Genomic DNA, 16,770 nt, shown 5'->3' on the forward strand with positions numbered 1-16,770 from the left:
GAAAAAACCAGACAAAAAAACCGAACCGAGAGCACGGGTTTTTTCACTTTTCGAAAGAGGGATGCCCATGCCTCTTACGAAATCACAACCGTGCCTCTCGCGAAAGCAAAACCATGCCTTTCGTGAAAACAAAAAATACACGTGTTTTTTTTTCGTTTTCGAGGAGGCACGACCATACTTCTCGCGAAAGGACAACCATGCCTCTCGCGGAAGCAAAACCGTGCCTTTTACGGAAGCAGAAAAAAAGAGGAAACACGTGTTTTTTTCGTTTCCGAGAAGGCATGGCCATGTTCTCGCGAAAGGACAACCATGCCTCTCGCGAAAGCAAAATCGTGTCTCTTGTGAAAGAAAGAAAAACAGAAAACGCATTTCCCCCCTTTTCCGAGAGGCACGGCCGTGCCTCCCGCAAAAGCACAAATGTACCTCTCGCGGAAGCAAAACTGTGACTCTCGCGAAAGAAAAGAAAACAAAAACACGTCTTTTCTTTCCGTTTCCGAGAGGCACGGGCGTGCCTCTCGCGAAAGCACAACCATGCCTCTTGCAAAAGAAAAATAAATAGAAAACATATTTTTTTCATTTCCAAGAGGCACGGCCGTGACTCTCGCGAAAGCAAAACCACTACTCTCGTGAAAGGGAAAAACACGTTTTTTCCTGCAATTTTTTTAAATATATTTTTATCCAAAAGCTAAGGATGACCGATAGAAAACCAAAACATCAAAACCCAAAAAAAACGTTTAAAAAGCCGAAAACGTGTGCGAAAAAAATTTCGAAGAGAGCGCCAAGAGCGCAACACATGACGAACGGCTGAGAGCACGTCAAGTGACGCTGATCGTTATGAGGCTCCCGAAGAAGCGCTCGTCAACTAGTTGCTCTCGGTACTAGTGGGCAGCACATGAGAGAGTAGTTTTTCCTATGAGCGAAACGAGAGAGAGTAGGTATGTAACAGAGGTATGGATCCAAGGCCCAAAAGGCAAAAAGCTGACAAAAAGCCCATCCACTATCGCAGAGCTCCCACCGGCGTCCGCGTGCCCGGTGCGTGCGCGCACGCCATTCGCGTCGCCCTAGTGCGGCCGCGGCTTTCTCTCTTTCAACCTTTTTTTCCCCAGAAAAGCTTAAGCCACTTTTCACCAGCCATGACATGTGGGTCCCGCGCTCGACGTGGCCCGGCCGCTCAGCGATGGAAGACGGCGACGGAAAAGTTGCACCAAAACCCCTCGCTCCACGGCGCACTCACTCATCAGGACGAGAGAGGGGAGAAGAGGAATGTGCGCGACGACGACGGCACGCTCGAGGGTCTCTCCCTCCTCCGCTCGCTAGTGTGGCCCCCGTCTCTCCGCTCGCCGCCGGGCCGAATCGCGCGCCCGCGCGCCCACCCCCGACGCCGCCATGGATTTCCTCTGCCCCGGCGATCCGACGGTACGGCTCCTAAACCCCTCGCGCGCGCCGGATTTCCCCCCTTTCCGAATGCGCGCTGTGTTGATCAGGACGCGGCGGTGGTTTCTGCAGGTCTGGGACGGGAGGCGTTTCGCCCCGTGCTTCGCGGATTTATATCCTTTTTCCTCCTTCTTCGTTGTGCGGGTGGTGACGATCGGAAATCGTTTTTGGCTTTGCTGTTCCTTAATTTTGCTCCGCGTCGCACGGTGCTGGGGCTCGGGGGGAATGTGGTCGCCGCGGTCGCCGTCCTGGCGCTCTTCATCGCCAGGAGGAACGCGTCTAGAGCCGAGGTACTGGTCCGACTGTGTTCAGAACTGATTAACTGCTCTGGTAAATTAGTTCGTATCAAAGTAAATAGGAGTATATCTTAATCGATACTTATAGTGGATACATGGTTGATGGCACCAACTTATTACTTGCTGGTGAGGCATCGCAGCACCGAGCAAAATCGCATACAAGTTCATTTCAGTTTGCTTGCAATTGGGCCTCTGGAGTTTGAGGATGTATACGATTATTTGTGGGGCCTGTCATTCTTAAGGTGTTATTATTGTCTGTTTGCAAATTCTAGGACAGTCGGATGCTGACAGCTACTCCCTCCGTCCGGAAATACTTGTCCTAGAAATGGATAAAATGGATGTATCTATAACTAATATAAGTCTAGATACAGCCATTTCTACGACAAGTATTTGCGGATGGAGGGAGTATTTCTTATAGGCAGAGCATTTATGTATTTATAGTGTTATACTACTAATCTATAGTGCTGCGTTTACTTTCTGTTAAACAATAGGTTGAAACAGGGGTTCAGTTAATAATATGCTGAAGGATTAATTTCTAGGTCTACCTTCGGGTATTATGCAACTTGGATGTAGTATTTCAGAACTCACTGAAGCTCTTTGTTGCCGGTTGGTTGTTCTACCAATTGGAGTACTGAACTCAAAGGTTCTAGCTAATGATCTGTTTGATGTTTCTAGTGGATAACAAATATGCCCTGTTTGAATAAGTGGAGAATCGAGAGTTGCTTAAATATTGCAAAAGTTTAAGCATCAAATATGTCCTGTTTGCACCGATAGTTAATTAGACTGCAATTAGCGATTATAATTTTATACACTGCTATTACTTTTTGCCAATGTTCTTTTAACGATTATAATTTCACTCGCTGCTTCAGAACGTCAGGAGACGTTTACCAGAAAAGTTGTTTGTGTTCGGCATACCTAGCTTTGCAGCCTGCCTTTCTTTGCTTGGACTAATTGTGCTTGTAAAGAAGAAAATTGAAGGGATAGATGTCCCAAACCACGAATCATTCTTCAGGTGCTCCCAGTTTCTTGCATGGGTAAGAGGTTCATTACAATAACGATCTGCATGCTCTTCCTTTCCAGCCGGCCATTATAGTCTGTCCTTTGAATAGGTAGCTGTTCTTATCTCTGCCAATGGCCCTTGGTCCGAAATACTATGCAACCCAATCATATGCATCTGCTGGATGTTGAAGATTCTTCTAGAGATACCTCATTTGCAATACAGGCTTACAGAAATGAAGGTATTCCATTTTATACACAATCTGCTGTCTTTTCTTCCCTTTGAGTGATGCTTCTTTGTTATGGATACGAGTTATGACACTCTTCTCTACGATTTTCTGCTGTATTATGATAACCTATAATTTCTGTCCATTCAACTGTTTCTTTAGCTGGCATGGTACTGCAAGTTGCATACAAAATTGACATGAAATGGCAGCTACACAAAAAGAAGCATCTAGTTTATGCTCTGTTTTGGTGTTCATTACAGGCAATGGCATATGTTACAGAGATCGTCTCATTCTCTACATCAATTACATTTGGACTTTTTCTTATTGTCATAACTGCAGTACACAAATTATGCAACAAAAGGTAACTGGTTGTAAATCACCCACAGCACATTATTGTTTTTATTAATGCTTAAATCGGTTTTTATCTTTTAGGAACTAGGAGTTATACTTGGAGCAAGCATGTTGCTTATCATGAAATGCAACCTAAGTCATTGGTATATCATGTATAAATAACTTATGCTTAGTCATTCTAATTAGTACACGTTGTGCTTTATTTTAATCTTACCATGCTCTAGTTCATGTGTGTCGTTGCTAAATGAGGCAAAGTCAAACTACAACTGTAATTTGTTTTGGATCCATGTAGGCTGCATCCTCTATTTAACTTTAACGTAGGCACGCTAGACAATTCTTTTGCCAAGCACAGCAACCTAGCTACTCGGTTGAATAACCAACCCTGTGTTGTTATTCATCGTTATAAATCATACCGAGTTGTGTTCCTTACAATTCATGTAAAGCTGTGTGCTGTGTTGTTCTCTTTCAGAGAAGTTAACTCTATCGAAGCTCCCCTCATTCCGAACAATGAAAATTCTGAGGCTGAAAATGCAAACTTGGTATGACGTTTTTGTAATCCCTTTTTGAGTTCTTGCTATACATTCAGGATGTGTGCAATTTCTTATGTTATAAATGCATAATTTTGCCTAAACTCGTCAAGTTAATGTTAACTTTTCTTGTCATAAAAATATGTCATCTTTGTTTCGAGGGCAAGTGATTTGTGCGATACAAATGGCATCCCTGTATTGGGTGCAGGTGTCAACCCCAAACAGCTGAAAACTCCAAGTGATAATTGCAAGCATGGCAGGAATAGTTGAATCAATATTAAGGTTATGCCAACCTATAATCAACACCTGCAAACATGTTCCTCTAAAACCATGCCAATATGTCAGTGTAAACCTTTTGTGTATGAAAAAATATGTTCCTGCTACTTGATTATTTGTAATTTGGACACTGGTATTTCGCTTCTATTAACCAAATTACATAGTTCAGGTTCTGAGTTTCTCTATGCTTTACATCCTGTCCTCTCAGGTAAATAAGCAGCACAATGTTTGGGAACTGTTGACTTTTAAGTCTGTTAATCCAATGATGGACATTGGTATCAGAAGACAACTTGACTTCACAGATCTACTTGAATTACCCGCTGAGCTCAGAACTGCTTCCTGTTATGACAAACTTCTGTCTTCCTGGACCGCTGAACATCAAAAATACCATGCTGATTCTTCTCTACTTAGAGCTATGTTTTACGCTTATGGATGGTCCTACTTACGTTTGGGCATACTAAAGGTACCTTTTTAAAATTATTATAGATCAGCTGAGTACATTTATGTTGAGTTGTTTGGGCTTGTAATTTTATTAAAAAGGGCGAGGGATTTATGACACAGAAGTACATGATCTCTTTCTGCATCCCTTTTCTATAGCCATGTTGCATACATGACCAGATTAACCAAGTTACAAAAAAAAAGGATTATCATGTTGCTATTGAAAACTCCATGTGCTAAATGCTGGGATAGATTTTATTAATTTGATACATGTGCTGTGACAGACAGCTTTGTGATTAATATATTGCTAGCAGTTCACAAAAAGGAGGTTGATATACTTGGTTAATAATTTCTATCTTGTTCAATGAATGCTGACAAAATTATTGCTTAGAATGAACCCTACATTCAAAGGTTGTTTTTGTTAAGGAGTATTAGTATTGGTCTGTCAGCCTTTTTCTGGTCATTGTCCTCTCTATAGGATTTCTGTGGCCTCTCTTTGCATTGTTGATCTAAGCCCATTCCCTTGCCGCCGAGCTTCTTTCGCCGTTGGTTTTCATGGGCCATGATTCTTTAAGCAATGCTTTATTCTCTCGATGGACCATCTTCTTTCGACAACCCATCTTCTCTTGATACTTCTTTTGTATCTTCTATCGGTGCGGTGTCTTCCTCTGATGTGCCATCTCTTCATTATCCCCTTTGGCGACTCGACAGGTTTTGAAGACTCTTCATGCTACGACGACACTCTCAAGACACGGATTTGGATTATCATTTTTTTTTTAGTATTACACTTCTTCAAATGCAATGCTATTGCATACGCTTTGCATTTGAGGGGGGGTGTTAAGGAGTATTAGTATTGGTCTAGGAGTTCTTATTAGTCTATGTTTAGTTTCCTTGCACCTCAAGTCATGTGTAATATATATATGCCTCTTGGGCCTTCAATAAAGATAAGTTGCTTTCCTAACAGTTTTGTTTTCTAATACATTATCATAATTTCCGCTCGTGCAGGTGATAAATGACAGTATCAGTTTTGTAAGCCCACTGCTACTCAACAAGTTCATAAAGCTTATTCAAGAAGGTGTTGTTTCCTAAAAATCTACAAGGCTTTCCACTAAAAATTTCTAAGGATAATAACTGCCATGTTCCTCTGGCACTAAAACTTGCACTATACAGAGTGTTTCGTTAGTTTGCTTCACATGGATAGTTCAGGAAAGCCAAAGACAATCAGCAAATATTCTCACAAGCTTTTTAGAAGTAGTTCTTAGGATTCTGCTAGTAGTTCTTGTAGAAGCACTGCATAATATGTTGGGATTCATCAATAAATAAGCTACAAGATGTATTAAACAACAGGGTATCTGAATAATGTTTCTTATCAAAGTAGCATCCATTATACTGGTTTATTTGTGCTTTTTCGCCATGTAAATAAAATAAACCAAGCTACATATTCTGGTATTTATCAACATTTCTTTCGTCAGGTTCCGTTGGCATGGATGGATATATTATTGCCATTTCCCTAGGATTGACTTCGATTATCAAGTAAATCTTCTCACCACAAATTAATTGTGCGTTTTTGTGTAATTTGGAAGTCTAGCTAGACACATCATTCTTAACTCAGTCTTAGATACTGATGAGCTACAAGTGAATTTTGCAGCAAAAATAGTCGCAATTTATGAAAATGATTTTTTTTATTTCGATACTTCACCTTGAGTGCTGGTTCTATTTTAGTTTTTTCTTTAAATTTGAAAGTGTAGACATTGTTTTTAACCAAGTCTTAGGCACTGATGAGTTATAGGTGAAATTGTGGTAACATAGTCACAGTTTGTGAAGATGAAATTTTTTATTTTTGATACTTCAACAAGATTGACGAGTCTTTCTTTTAACAGAAAGTGATGACTCCATTTTATGTATTGAATTTATTGAGGTCCACAGTATGCCTTCAATTTCATTTCGAACGAAATAAACTTTCAGTTTAAAAGTTGCAAACTGTGTAAGCCTTTTATTCACTGACGGACAGGTTATGTGATAGGTATTGTGGTCTTCTCATGTTATCTTCTGAATAATGCTGCATCATGCCGTACACTTGTACTGGTGTCACATGTTCATTTTACTGCTGCTTTAGCTAAATTGGTTTCGTCCTGAATGAAATAAGTATGATAATAAAGATGACTTCACAAGTTATAATTTCTGACCTCTTGTGGTATTACGAGTGTGGTTTTTACTTGTTGTAATGACCATACTAAATAGTGAAACGAGATAAATGCTGAACAATTATTTCCAGATGATTAACCACTTGTGCATCTTTTCAAATCTCATTAGTAATTGACTTTATTCAATTTCTGTTTCACCGTTTGCTAGGTCATTTTTAGATACCCAGTACTCCTTTCGTCTTGCAAAGCTCAAGTTGATGTTGCGATCAAGCATGATGGGAATAGTTTACCGGAAGGTATGCCTACTGTAATTCTGTTAAAAAGAAAAAATCTAAGCAAAGAACATTGCAGTCTGCTTGCATTGTACAATAATAGTTAATTAAACTGGTCATGAGGACATATTACTAAGATGTTCGTATGCATCTTGGCTACTATTCACTTCCCAAGAACGATAGGAATCATCATCTAGGACACTAGGTCACCATTTTCTGACATTCAGTATGGATCCAATGAGTAGTTTGTATGATAGCTCATGTTTGTTTAGACCAATCTTGTGAGATTGTACAATAGTTGTAGCATATCTTCTGTTGCTGGCTGCTGCTGTAGAATGTTTTTTTGTTCTTACAAATCAACAAGGAATTTTGTATCAACTTCCGATACACTTGAAGCATCATTCAAACATTACTTGACTTACCTTTGTCCCTTTTCAATTTGGATGCGCCTTAAAAAAAACAGTGTCTATGCCTCAGTCTATCTGAGCGTTCTAGGTTTTCTGAAGGAGAGATTCAGACCTTCATGTCTGTTGATGTTGACCGCACAGTAAACATATGTAACAATCTTCACGATGCTTGGAGGTATTTCATTCTCTACTGATTCTTGGCTATTATGGACTTTAAATTGTATGCTTGTGCCGCCGTAATTAATTGCAGAATTGCACGCTTTGTTGTTTGGCTAGCTTCCCATTGCAGATTGGACTTGCTCTTTACCTACTTTATACACAAGTCAATTATGCATTTCTATCTGGACTTGCAATAACAATCATACTGATACCAGGTATTGCTATTTTTCTAATTGTTTAATGTGAACTAGGTTTCCGTATATCTCGAGAGACTTGCCAGGTCATAAATCCCATGTTTTTATGTTACTTGTAGATCATTCTTCGGCCTCTTACTTCATCCATGTCTCCTTTTATCTGGGGCATTGACAGATACATGCTCCTATGCTAGAGCTAACACATAAAAATGTGCATGTTAAAGCAACCATGATTCCATAGATATTGCATCACGTCATGCTAGGCCTTTCTTAATCATTACTTCAAGATTTATGTTCGAATTATGTCATCAACACACTGCCATATTATACAGTGAACAAATGGATTTCTACAAGGATTGCTACTGCCACACAAAAAATGATGAAGCAAAAAGATGAGAGGTGAGATAAGCAATTCCTCTCTTACTATCATGGAACAAATAAACTATTGTCTTAATTTAATAATAGGAATGGAAAAAAAAGTTTGAGTAATTGTGCAAAAATACCTGTTGCTATTTTTCTGTGGACAGGATAAGTTGTGCAGGAGAACTCTTAGCACACATTAGAACAGTGAAGATGTACAGCTGGGACAAACTATTCACTCAACGCTTGAATAAAAGAAGAGAACTAGAAGTGAAGCATCTTGCGGTGTGCAGTTGCTTGTTAGCAATTTTAAAATTTCTATCAAGTTGCATTTTTGGCACCGGAACTCACAGGTGCTTCTTTTCCTGACAGACTCGAAAATATCTTGATGCATGGTGTGTCTATTTCTGGGCAACCACGCCAACATTGTTCTCCCTTTTCACCTTTTCCATATTTGCAATAATGGGCCACTCACTGGATGCCGCCACGGTAAAGCAATATCTTGAATTATATACTTGAAACATGCCCTCGGGCCTCAGGGTGTGACACCATACATGGATTCCTTCTTACAGGTCTTCACCTGTGTCGCACTCTTCAACACATTAATATCTCCCTTAAACTCATTGCCATGGGTTATTAATGGGATGATTGATGTAAGTTACATGATCTCCAACTGTTATTGTAATGCCAGATGCATCTCTACCACTGTAACCTTATCTGTATTCTCTGGTATTGCAGTCTGTTATCTCTAGCAGAAGACTGCACAACTATTTGTCTACTCCAGAGCATTGCTCTTCTGAGCTGACTATCTCAACTGACATTGTAAAGGATGACTTCAACAGAAATACTGAAACAATCAATGATCCCACAGCTGTTATAATCAGGAACCTATGCTGTTCTTGGTCTAGTATCTCCACTGTTGAGCCCCACATAATTCTCAGAGACATATCTCTGCAGCTACAGAAAGGCCTCTTCATTGCAATCGTAGGCGAGGTGATTTTTAAAATTGCATGGTTATCCTACTACAGAAGTAGTGTATTTTCTTCGATACCTTGGGGAACTGTATTATTGACTGAAAATCATATTAGAATATGCAATACTACCACCAGTGAGACCTTCTTAAATGTTGATTGCCACATTTCTTTTCTTCTTTTCTCCAGCTTTATCGTTTCTCTGATACTTCTATAATGCAAAATTGCTTTTGATTTGGATACTCATAGTTGGATATGTAACTTTCAGAATGCTTTTTATTAAGCAACTTAATTTCCCATGAGGAATAAAAATATCCACTCTTGTACAACTGTTGTGGCTATTGCAGTTATTTCTGTTAATTGGAAGAAAACAATCTTATGTCCATTTTCAGGTTGGTTCAGGCAAGTCATCTTTGCTGAACTCAATCATTGGAGAAATGTCTGTCATCAGTGGTTCTATTAACTCATGCGGTTCAATTGCATATGTACCACAGGTAGTACTTTATGATTTGGAAATGGCTTAAGGTTCCCAGTTAAACTACATAGTTACTTTAAAAATATCAATGGTTTTGTAGGTACCATGGATATTATCTGGTTCTTTACGAGATAACATTTTGCTTGGAAAAGGATTTGATACAAGGAGGTAGAGTATTTAAATGTTAGCTTAAAAATCACTTGTTTTGCTAATGGTGGTGCTTTTTTTATTTTTCTGAAAACCTGAATTACGTAGTGCTTATTGTGTCTTTATTTTAATTATTATTCTGTGTTGCAATATTCATGCAGATATGAAGAAGTAATACAAGCATGTACCCTTGATGTTGACATCTCAACAATGACTGGGGGAGATATGTCACACATTGGAGAGAAAGGTCTCAACTTATCCGGTGGACAGAGAGCCCGTCTAGCATTAGTAAGGTCATATTAAAACCATTATGCAGTCTACATTGGGAAGTCCAAAGTTTTTGTACTAACACCATGATCGTATACTTGCAGGGCTTTGTATCATGACTCTGATGTATACTTGTTTGATGATATACTTAGTGCGGTTGACTCACAAGTTGCTTCATGGATCCTGGAAAAAGCCATTATGGGACCACAAATGAAGCGAAAAACACGATTATTAAGCACCCACAATCTCCAGGTAATGATATTTTGATCTCACTTAAACAGGTTGTAGCATGTTGTTTCTAAATATAAATATCTATATCGGATTTAAGACACTACCTGGCACCAACTAATTATATGCATGAAATGAGCATTTAATTTGATAGCAAGAAAATGAAGACAGCTTCCGCTAAAACAACAACTTTTACTTTTCTCTTCAGGCTATTTATGCTGCAGATATGATTGTGGTCATGGGCAATGGATTTGTTAAGTGGTTTGGGACATTGGACAGTTTCTTGGAAACTCCATATTCAAAAATATCTAATCCAGATAGTTCATCTGCTGTCTCAGCAACAAGTTCACGAAAAGATAAAGGACCAAGCACCGCTGAATTCAAGACTAAAGATGTGCTTGACAATGGTTCAGAGGTTGATCAGGAGGAACAAAGAGATCAGACTGAAGCAGAGGGCAGGAAAGAAGGCATGGTTGAGATAATTGTGTACAAGTGAGTTGTTTTGCAAAATTGTTGATTTACTGCATTGAATAGTGGAAGCTTCTTAAACTTCCTACTACAGCTAATCCGAAATGATTATTTCTACAGAAAATATGCAACACTAGCAGGGTGGTCAATGGTATTTCTGATATTTGTGAGTGCACTCTTAATGCAAGCATCTCGTAATGGCAATGATCTTTGGTTAACTTACTGGGTGGATAGCAGCTCAGGCACCAATAACACAAGATTTTATCTGGTAAGAATGTTCTCTATCTAAGTCTACTGAATTTGAACAGTTATTATCATAAACATGTTATCTATATCTGGTCACTCAGAACAGAAGGCAGTGTGTGAAATAAATAAGATCTGATGTGCATTTATGCTGATTCAAGATTTTGATCTCTGTAGACTATCCTTGCTGGGTTTGGCATAATCAACTCCTTTTTCACATTGGGAAGGGCATTTTCTTTTGCATATGGCGGTCTGTGTGCAGCAATTCAGATACATGCTGATCTTCTTGGCAGTCTAATCGGTGCCCCGGTTTCTTTTTTCGACCAAAATCCCAGTGGCCGAATACTGAATAGGTTAGTATGTCAGGAATCTTCAGCAAACTCTGCAATACAGAAACACCCTTGATGAACTTTATGAACTTCCAGATTATCGTCGGACCTCTACACTGTTGATGATTCTCTTCCATTTATTCTCAATATATTTGTGGCCAACTTCTTTGGCTTACTTGGCACCCTTGTTGTTTTGTGTTATTCACAGGTAAATATGCAATAGTTTTACTATAACTCTAATGTGGGCCAACATTATATTCAAATAAACCAATTCACTTAGCTTGTAACTCATGAACGTTCCCACACAGGTTACGTTTCTACTCATCTTAGTCCCTCTTTGGCTTATCTACAGCAAAGTGCAGGTACTGCTATCCATTTCCTTAGTTTGTGCTTTTCTTCACTAAGGCTTTGGTCATTCACATTCTTCCAAAAAAATTAAATTCATTATTCGAACATTCTCAATGCATGTTATGTAGTGATAAACTGATATATAACATGCATTGAGAATGTTCGAATAATGTTATGTAGTGATAAACTGATTGGCACTTACCCCGCAAAAAAAACAAAAAAAAACTGATTGGCACTTATGGTAACAACTATAAAGTTGTACTGCATAACATGCGTTTCAGGAGAGCCTTCCACAAAACTGAAAACAGACTGTAAGGCCTTTCAAAAAAAAACAGACTGTAAGGAGCTTATGTGTAGTGCATAACTCATCTTGTTAGCCTAAATACATTTACAGTGTGGAATCTGATTCTTTCGCACTGTACATATGCTCTACTTTTGGAGAAACAAATTAACATTCTGTGCAGTTCTATTACAGGTCGACATCACGTGAAGTAAGACGGCTTGACAGTGTTGCTCGTTCACCTATCTATTCATCTTTTACAGAGACACTTGATGGTTCATCAACGATAAGAGCATTCCAAAAGGAGGTATGTTAATTACATCAAGACTATTGAAAATTATATGAAGGATACCAGAGCCTTTACCTTCATTTGAACCTAGCTATTAGAACTTTAAAGCTCGAGTGACTTGTGTTGATGTGATTTGTTCAAGACACTGATGGTAAAATACACAGGGTTTTTTCTTAGAGAGGTTCATCCAACAACTGACACTATACCAGAAAACATCCTACTCTGAGCTTACTGCTAGTCTGTGGCTCTCATTAAGACTCCAGGTATAATTCTTTGTCAAGGGATAGTAACTTCATCTTCTGTTATGAAACCATGAATCTTTCTCTATTAGTTAGGTCTATTGCGTAGTCAATGTATTAACTAGCAGATCACTTCAGTTGTTGGCAGGGTTGATCATTTTGTTCATCGCCGTGATTTCCGTTGTTGGCTTCCATAGTAACTCTCCTGTTAAGTTTGGTACACCTGGACTGGTAAGTATGACAGGGAAGAAATTACCAACTCCAGGCTCATTTTTTTTACATTTCTGTTCCTGTTGAAAATATTGGTATGTTTGAACTATATAGAATTTAAGATAGAGAAAATACACTGCAGGTTGGCCTGGCGTTATCGTATGCAGCACCTGTTGTATCACTGTTGAATGGCTTCTTAACCACTTTTACAGAGACAGAAAAGGAAATGATCTCTGTTGAGAGGGTTGTTGAGGTAAAAAGCCAAGAAATATTCTCCCTGTTAGTGACAAGCATATTTTCCTCTAATAATTCAATAATGCTTGCAGTATGTCGGTATACCTCAAGAAGAACTCCAGGGATCAGAATCTCCTGATAGAAGTTGGCCAACAGAAGGGAGGATTGAGTTTGAGCATGTAACTCTAAGGTACAAAGCGGATCTACCACCGGCTTTGAATGAAATCTCATTCCATATTGAATCTGGCATGCAGGTATGGTAACTGTCTGCACATTCTTATTGAGTCATTCAGAAAACTACCATTAAACTTCCCTGGTTTATTAGGTTGGAATAATAGGAAGGACCGGAGCAGGAAAATCCAGTATACTGAATGCACTTTTCCGTTTAACTCCAATCTGCAATGGTCGCATCTTAGTAGATGGTTTTGATGTGGCCAAAGTTGCTGTCCGAGATCTTCGTGGACATTTTGCAGTAGTACCCCAGAGTCCGTTTTTGTTTGATGGTTCTTTGAGGTAAACTATTAGTTGCTCTTATTTCTCTCTTTTCTGGCTTCTACAATTTTGTGGGCATTGGTTGGACATTTAGAGAACTAAACAGAGAAACCTATGTCCAGCATTCTAATTTTGAGTTGACAAACAGGGAAAATCTAGACCCTTTCGGTATAACAACAGATATCAGGATATGGGAAGCTCTTGAAAAATGCCATATGAAGGCAGAGATAGAATCAATAGGAGGACTTGATATCCATGTTAAAGAAAGTGGTGGATCCTTTTCAGTAGGCCAGCGACAACTCCTATGTCTCGCCCGTGCCATCCTAAAATCATCAAAGGTATCTATCTGTGCTACGTTGTTGGTATTTTCAAACTTTTTGCAAGTTTCATCAGCAGAAAAAGCTTATGATGTTAAGTTGTGTGCCACGTAGTTGCTCAAAGAAGTTAAACGTGCTAATGAATCTACAGGTACTTTGTCTTGATGAGTGCACAGCCAATGTTGACAATCAGACAGCATTCCTGTTACAGAATACTATTTCTTCTGAATGCAAAGGCATGACGGTCCTCACCATAGCCCACCGCATTTCAACGGTGATGAAGATGGACAATATTCTAGTTCTTGATCAAGGCAAACTGGTAAGCCATGCCATTATGCTTTTGTAACCTCTTAGTGATTAGATAAACCCAAAGAGTCAAAATTTGGATGCAACAAAATACTGTGAATCAGATGCCCTTCATTGGACATCTATAGCAGCATGATTATACTATGTTCAAAATCATTATATGCCCTTCGCTCACCAAGTTAGAACAGTGTCTAACTCTCTATTTACTCCAAATTTAGGTTGAAGAAGGAAACCCAGAGGTTCTTATGAATGACAACAGATCAAGATTCTCACGGTTCGCGAACGCGTCTATGATGTGACTCTATGAAAAATCATGTGCCACTCTGTTATACTAGGGAAACACTAGGCTTAGTTGTATCTCACTTTGATCACTGATACCTTCTTCAGTTCACATGCACATCTAAGAGCTTATAGGAAGTCTGATCCTCTAGCTTATGAAGCGATTTGTCGGAACTCGAAGGTTTGCTGAAATTGATCTAGGATAGAATCTGTTGTATCTAAGTATCATCACAGCAAAGTTGAAATGGACCCAGATGAAATACTCGTAAACCAATAATCACAATTCACAAGTGAACCAGGCAAGTAAGAAGTAACTGCATTTACCAGCAAATCTGGATCCAATTTCAGGTATAATCTGTCATCCAAAGTGTACGGGGGGCCGGAACAGAACTGGTTCATTCCACTAACCTAATCCCATAGAAAGACCACACGGCGGGGGAGGGGAGGAGTGCTGCTCAGGCGACGTAGATGTAGTCGTCGTCGCGGCGGCGGACGCGGTCGGGGTCGACGGAGCAGATGACGTAGGCGGCGTAGAGGACGCCCGGCAGGTAGCCGAGGATGGTGAGCAGCACGCTGATCCAGAACTCCATCTGCGCCAGAAACGAGGAGGAGAGAGAGAGACACGGTGATTAGCCGGCCAAGAATGGGAGGGGGGCGGGGAGGTAAAATCGGTGGCGTACGGAGCAGCAGCCGTGGCGGAGGCAGACGCCGAGGGGCGGGAGGAGGATGGCGCACATGATCTCCAGGCACCGGCAGCAGCACGAGCACAGCCCCATCGCGCTGTCTCCGGCTGGGTTGCTCGCGGTCGCCGGACTCGGAGGCGGAGGTGGAGCTGCGGGAGGGGAGGAGAGCTGGGCCAACGATGCGTGCGCGGCTCTGTTTTTCTGTGGGGGAGATCGCGACTCGGTTGGATTTGGGGACACGGCGACGCGACTTGTGCGGGTTGGGTTGGCTGCAAGTGCTGCGATGGGAGGCACGGCAGCGTCGCGCTTTACAGGTCAGCTCGGGTTTATCACACGCTCACGTGTCCTACCAAATTGCGTATTGAGCCACAAAATCTAAAATTCTACGACTCTCATTCTTTGAATATAAGCATCAACCAACATTCCAGTGCCGATGGCCATCCAAAACTGAAGTTGAAAAACGAGTTACGCACCATCAGAGCATCTCCTGTCGTCGTCCTCGTAGCCACCTCGTTTGTCCAGACGAATTGTATGGACATCATCCGGAAAAATTCTCACAAAAGCCACCCATTTATCTGAATTGTCCCTATCGCCTCAAACTCATTCCAAATGTTGGACGGATAGAGTTCTGCGAACCATGTTCGGACATGTCTGCCATGTCGGCTTGTCCTGGCCCATCCGTTTCAATCCACACAAAACCATAACCCTAGCTTCGACTCTCATTCCGATCTCCTCCTCTCTCCTCTTCGGCCATGTTGGAATCCAGATCAGAGTCCAAGCTTGGAGCTGCTCGAGGCGATGCTCAAGTTGGACTAAAATGTACATGCCGAAGCCACCCAAATATTCCTTCACTATTATCCAATGTGGGATACAACAAGTTTTATCTATTCTTCGTTTCGTTTCTCTCTCTTTCTACCCAGCAATTATCCAGCATGGCATCCTTAATATATCATCATTATACATGCCCTGAGACATCATAGAGTTCACATCAACTTTTCCTAAATTATACTTTCTTAAGATATCTCCCAGTCCCAGTTGCCTCCTTGATTTGCAGGTCTCTAAAGACTCAAGAATAGAAAAAACGCATGACCTACATGAATGGATTTGCATTGAAGTTTATTTTCATAGGAAGTACATAGGTTTCTTCCAAGAGGTCAGAGACTCAGAGTGAATGAAAGTTTCATCTGCACGAACAGTTCCAGAGTTCTTTTGCTCGTTTCATTGTTTAGTTAACCTGTTTTTTTAATCTCCTTTATGCTTTCTTTCCTACTCCTACAATAATAAAATGTAAAATAAGTTAATCTCAACGGAGTTCACCAATCGGCAGTCTGAGCTTGCATTTGGGCAAGGCCATACAAAGATCAATGCAGGGGATGCACTCAGGGGATGGCCACGGTTTTGCTGGTTGGCCCGTTGGTCAGGCAACGAAGACGTAGGAGGCGGTGGCACATGGGGACTCCTCGAGAATCGTCGTCGTTGCCGTCGTTGTGGGGGAGGCCGTCACGGTAGACGTAGTCGAGGACCCAGACTGCAGAGGCGAGCAGCACGCTGATCCGGAACCCCATCTGCTCCAGCAGCAACGTAAAAGAAAACGGCATGCAAAAGAGAGACACGAATCGGGACTAAAGGGTGCGATGCCCTTTTGTTTCGGTTCATGTCTCAAACCGGAACTAAATGATCCAATTAAATCGGGACTAAAAAGCTCATTTAAACCGGAACTAATGCCTTTAGACGCTCGAACCGGGACTAATGCTCACATTAGTCCCGGTTCGTAATGCAAACAGAACTAATGTATATATTGCGCTGTGACCAAAGCTCTGTTTTCTACTAGTAAGGCGTCGCTCGGAAGGCAGAGTCGGCACAACCGGACATGGACGCACAAGC

General features: G+C 40.7%; 2 protein-coding genes across 2 annotated transcripts; one reads left to right on the plus strand and one right to left on the minus strand.

Annotated features, from left to right (window-relative positions):
• Positions 1-1,224: 1,224 nt before the first annotated feature.
• LOC125519942 (ABC transporter C family member 13) lies at positions 1,225-14,321 on the plus strand. The gene is made up of 36 exons (XM_048684721.1): positions 1,225-1,416; positions 1,507-1,547; positions 1,640-1,724; positions 2,600-2,764; positions 2,840-2,968; positions 3,214-3,314; positions 3,774-3,843; positions 4,316-4,570; positions 5,551-5,620; positions 6,018-6,078; positions 6,898-6,985; positions 7,425-7,543; positions 7,645-7,742; positions 8,054-8,120; positions 8,249-8,366; positions 8,454-8,570; positions 8,654-8,734; positions 8,820-9,074; positions 9,445-9,546; positions 9,628-9,695; positions 9,836-9,967; positions 10,046-10,193; positions 10,378-10,661; positions 10,758-10,905; positions 11,058-11,233; positions 11,306-11,417; positions 11,518-11,571; positions 12,022-12,144; positions 12,291-12,389; positions 12,504-12,596; positions 12,718-12,828; positions 12,902-13,063; positions 13,135-13,322; positions 13,450-13,639; positions 13,770-13,937; positions 14,143-14,321. The coding sequence occupies exons 1-36, from the start codon at positions 1,387-1,389 to the stop codon at positions 14,221-14,223; spliced, it is 4,389 nt and encodes a 1,462-aa protein (XP_048540678.1). The 5' UTR covers positions 1,225-1,386; the 3' UTR covers positions 14,224-14,321.
• A 186-nt stretch (positions 14,322-14,507) lies between these two features.
• Positions 14,508-15,128, minus strand: LOC125519946 (hydrophobic protein OSR8-like). Its single transcript, XM_048684726.1, has 2 exons — positions 14,884-15,128; positions 14,508-14,793 (listed from the first exon to the last, which is right to left on the minus strand). The coding sequence occupies exons 1-2, from the start codon at positions 14,977-14,979 to the stop codon at positions 14,659-14,661; spliced, it is 231 nt and encodes a 76-aa protein (XP_048540683.1). The 5' UTR covers positions 14,980-15,128; the 3' UTR covers positions 14,508-14,658.
• Positions 15,129-16,770: the final 1,642 nt, after the last annotated feature.

Source organism: Triticum urartu, chromosome 7, assembly GCF_003073215.2.
Source record: "Triticum urartu cultivar G1812 chromosome 7, Tu2.1, whole genome shotgun sequence".
NCBI classification, from domain to species: Eukaryota; Viridiplantae; Streptophyta; class Magnoliopsida; order Poales; family Poaceae; genus Triticum; species Triticum urartu.

Excerpts from the sequence above, each read along its gene's own strand:
- LOC125519946 (XM_048684726.1), bottom strand. The coding sequence starts at position 14,979 with ATGGGGCTGTGCTCGTGCTGCTGCCGGTGCCTGGAGATCATGTGCGCC. Across the intron at positions 14,794-14,883 it reads TCCGCCACGGCTGCTGCTCC|ATGGAGTTCTGGATCAGCGT; the intron begins GTACGCCACCGA and ends TTTCTGGCGCAG.
- LOC125519942 (XM_048684721.1), top strand. The coding sequence starts at position 1,387 with ATGGATTTCCTCTGCCCCGGCGATCCGACG. Across the intron at positions 10,194-10,377 it reads TAAGCACCCACAATCTCCAG|GCTATTTATGCTGCAGATAT; the intron begins GTAATGATATTT and ends TTTTCTCTTCAG. Across the intron at positions 11,234-11,305 it reads AGTGGCCGAATACTGAATAG|ATTATCGTCGGACCTCTACA; the intron begins GTTAGTATGTCA and ends ATGAACTTCCAG.